The sequence below is a fragment of the Lactuca virosa genome, chromosome 4 (assembly GCF_052849685.1).
Source record: "Lactuca virosa cultivar CGN04683 chromosome 4, Lactuca_virosa_CGN04683_v6, whole genome shotgun sequence".
NCBI lineage: Eukaryota > Viridiplantae > Streptophyta > Magnoliopsida > Asterales > Asteraceae > Lactuca > Lactuca virosa.
The window spans coordinates 235,276,299-235,281,018 of record NC_136429.1 but is presented as its reverse complement, the minus strand read 5'-3'; the positions used below and the strand labels follow the sequence as shown (position 1 = coordinate 235,281,018).

Here is a 4,720-nt window from a genome sequence, read left to right as displayed (position 1 = left end):
CTGAAATCATTCCAAATATTTGAATACTAAGGGTATTTGTGTCAAAACACATATTCAAATATTATAGCCTTTTATAGCTAGGTAATATTTGACTTTTGATTGTTGAAATTAAAAAGACAAAAATAACATATATATCATAATCCATAATGTAATACATTTATATTAACATTTCACCAAATTACTAGTATATATTCATGTAGTAATATACATATTAAAAATGGAACAAGATTTTAACAGTAAACTTATTTACTTTAGATTTTAGACACAATAGTTTCTTTTGTTGCCACTTTTAGTCCCTATGTTTATAGTAACTTTTTTTACTTTGATTTTAGCCACAATACTTTTTCTTTGTTGCCACTTTTAGTCCCAATGTTTATTCCTTTACAATTTTACCCTATGCAAAGAATGGGTTCTCCACTAGTTGATATTAAACCAAATTACCAAGTCCAAAATAAAATACATGTTTGTTTATGCCTTTACAATTGTATTTTATATGTATTTAATACAAGGAAAGAACAAACATTTGCTACATACAACTATAATCACAATACAATACAAACACTAATATTAAAAGTCCAAAATACATTATTCAAACATTATTTAAACATCATTCAAACATCATTACAAACTTTAACTCTTTTAGTCCCTTATTAACAACACAACATATTTACTAATCAAGTAACAACATCAAATAATTACTTATCAACTAAATTACTATATATTCGTATATTAAACCAAAGGAATCTACAAAGCATTAAATGTTATAATATGAAAGTACATATCAACAAACTACTCATAAATTATACCAAACTCCCTAGAAAACCTAATGAAACAAGCATCTCATAAACAAATGTCACACATAAACACCCATTTGTATCCATTCACAAAAGCGTCTGACACACTACCTACAGACTTATGCAATGCATAAGATCTATGGAAGCCATGGAAGTTTACATGTTTCCTCCCCTCCCTATTTAAGTGGAGATGAACCTTAGAACAAGTTGCTCTAAGATTCCACTTACCTTTTGCTCTGCGGTAAGCATTGTTCAACATGTCCAAAGCTTCGTGCTTCCTATGTCTCCCTTCAGCCATCAGCATCATTCCCATGACAAATGTTGAATCCAAATGTCCCAATGCAGATGCTTCTTCAAGCATCGTTTTCCCTTCATGTTCAGCTTCTAAGAAAAATAACTTCATCTGAAAAAAACATTAAACACATAATTTCTAGTTAAAGTTATGCAAAACAAGTAACATATTTATTACTACTATGCATATATACAACAACGTACCAATCCATTCCTGAATAGAATATTTGGGTTTCTCATCTCTATGCATTTATTGACAACTGTATGTTTGTGGTCAGAGCAAACACAAAATCGTAATCCATCTAACTCCATATGTTTATATACTTCATCCGTTTTTCCTGCCTCGTTGAAGAATCTACAACTGCAAACGAAACACAATATTCGCTCGATAATGTAAAGACAACTCAAATACACTTGTGAAATAGAATGATCAAAGGCAAAACTTACACACTCTTCATCCTGAAAGCCTCGACTGCTGAAATTTTTGCCAAGTCGACTATTATTTTCTCCATCACTTCAAATGGCATGTCTGATAGCGATTTCGTTTGATTTCTTGATTGAATCTTAGATGAAGTACTGGCTTCCATAATAATAAACATTCACTAAGATAACGATTCTGCAAAATTGATTTTAGGGTTTTTTGTCTGTCGGAATTTTTAAGTTGGGGATGTTTCAAAGTGACTGAATTTCAGAGTGAAGAACTGAAACAACGTGTTTCGTCGGAAAACATTATGGCGCCTAAAAGATGTTCCATTACAAAATGACCAAATTATCCTAATACATACAATGACTCGTATTTAATTATTAAGGGTAGTTTTGTAAAAACTCATATTTAAAAGAAAATTCAATTTCTATTTTAATTAATCAAGATTGTAAAAATCATTCGTCGGTAGCTCGGCGGTCGACTGGCGATAAGCGATTAATCAGACTCAGCAGGGATTAATCGGGGACCCTAAATTATTAATAAAATTATTTAAAAAATTAATATTTCCTACAAAATTAAGTATTTAAAAATTTTAAATTTTAATACACAACCGGCACAAATGATATATGTTGACCAATGGCCCATATGTACTCCATATGTCAACCATGGACATCATAAGCAACTACCATGTTGACCAATGGCTCATATGTCAACCATGGACACCATAAGAAACAACCATGTTGACCAATGGCCCATATGTCATCCATATGTCAACCATGGACACCATAAGCAACTACCATGTTGACTAATGGCCCATATGTCATGCATATGTCAACCATGGACACCTTAAGGAACTACCATGTTGACCAATGGCCCATATGTCAACCATGGACACCATAAGCAACTACCATGTTGACCAATGGCCCATATGTCATCCGTATGTCAACCATGGACACCATAAGCAACAACTATGTTGACCAATAGCCCATATGTCATCCATATGTCAACCATTGACACCATAAGCAACAACCATGTTGACCAATGGCCCATATGTCATCCATATGTCAACCATGTACACCTTAAGCAACTACCATGTTGACCAATGGCCCATATGTCAACCATGGACACCATAAGCAACAACCATGTTGATAAATGGCCCATATGTCATCCATATGTCAACCATGGACACCTTAAGCAACTACCATGTTGACCAATGGCCCATATGTCAACCATGGACACCATAAGCAAAAACAATGTTGGCCAATGGTCCATATGTCATCCATATGTCAACCATGGATACCATAAGCAACAACCATGTTGAACAAATGGCCCATATGTCATCTATATGTCAACCATGGACACCTTAAGAAACTACCATGTTGACCAATGGCCCATATGTCAACCATGGACACCATAAGAACCAACCATGTTAAGCAATGGCCCATATGTCATCCATATGTCAACCATGGACACCATAAGCAACAAGCATGTTGACCAATGGCCCATATGTCATCCAAATGTCAACCATGGACAGCATAAGCAACTACCATGTTGACCAATGGCCCATATGTCATTTGTATGTCAACCATGGACACCATAAGCAACAACCATGTTGACCAATGGCCCATATCTCATCCATATGTCAACCATGGACACCTTAAGCAACTATCTTGTTGACCAATAGCCCATATGTCAACCATGGACACCATAAGCAACAACCATGTTGACCAATGGCCCATATGTCATCCATATGTCAACCATGGACACCATAAGCAACTACCATGTTGACCAATGGCCCATATGTCATGTATATATCAACCATGAACACCTTAAGCAACTACCATGTTGACCAATAGCCCATATGTCATCCATATGTCAACCATGGACACCTTAAGAAACTACCATGTTGACCAATGGCCCATATGTCATCCGTATGTCAACCATGCACACCATAAGCAACAACCATGTTGACCAATGGCCCATATGTCATCCATATGTCAACCATGGACACCATAAGCAACAACCATGTTGACCAATGGCCCATATGTCATCCATATGTCAACCATGTACACCTTAAGCAACTACCATGTTGACCAATGGCCCATATGTCAACCATGGACACCATAAGCAACAACCATGTTGACCAATGGCCCATATGTCATCCATATGTCAACCATGGACACCTTAAGCAACTACCATGTTGAACAATGGCCCATACGTCAACCATGGACACCATAAGCAAAAACAATGTTGACCAATGGCCCATATGTCATCCATATGTCAACCATAGACACCATAAGCAACAACCATGTTGACCAATGGCCCAAATGTCATCCATATGTCAACCATGGACACCTTAAGAAACTACCATTTTGACCAATGGCCCATATGTCAACCATGGACACCATAAGCAACAAACATGTTGAGCAATGGCCCATATGTCAACCATGGACACCATAAGAAACAACCATGTTGACCAATGGCCCATATGTCATCCAAATGTCAACCATGGACACTATAAGCAACTACCATGTTGACCAATGGCCCATATGCCATTCGTATGTCAACCATGGACACCATAAGCAACAACCATGTTGACCAATGGCCCATATGTCATCCATATGTCAACCATGGACACCTTAAGCAACTATCATGTTGACCAATGGCACATATGTCAACCATGGACACCATAAGCAACAACCATGTTGACCAATGGCCCATATGTCATCCATATGTCAACCATGGACATTATAAGCAACAACCATGTTGACCAATGGCCCATATGTCATCCATATGTCAACCATGGACACCTTAAACAACTACCATGTTGACCAATGGCCCATATGTCAACCATGGACACCATAAGCAACAACCATGTTGACCAATGGCCCATATGTCATCCATATGTCAACCATGGACACCATAAGCAACTACCATGTTGACCAATGGCCCATAGGTCATCCATATGTCAACCATGGACACTATCAGCAACTACCATGTTGACCAATGGCCCATATGTCAACCATGGACACCATAAGCAACAACCATGTTGACAAATGGCCCATATGTCATCCATATGTCAACCATGGACACCTTAAGCAACTACCATGTTGACCAATGACCCATATGTCAACCATGGACACCATAAGCAAAAACAATGTTGACCAATGGCCCATATGTCATCCATATGTCAACCATGGACACCATAAGC

General features: G+C 37.4%; 1 protein-coding gene across 1 annotated transcript; it reads right to left on the bottom strand.

Moving 5' to 3' along the window:
- Nucleotides 1–706: 706 nt before the first annotated feature.
- LOC145105722 (putative F-box protein At1g67623) lies at nucleotides 707–1,672 on the bottom strand. The gene is made up of 4 exons (XM_079042803.1): nucleotides 1,533–1,672; nucleotides 1,290–1,446; nucleotides 1,023–1,197; nucleotides 707–744 (listed from the first exon to the last, which is right to left on the bottom strand). Exons 1-4 carry the CDS (start codon nucleotides 1,670–1,672, stop codon nucleotides 707–709), a joined length of 510 nt encoding a protein of 169 aa, XP_078898929.1.
- Nucleotides 1,673–4,720: the final 3,048 nt, after the last annotated feature.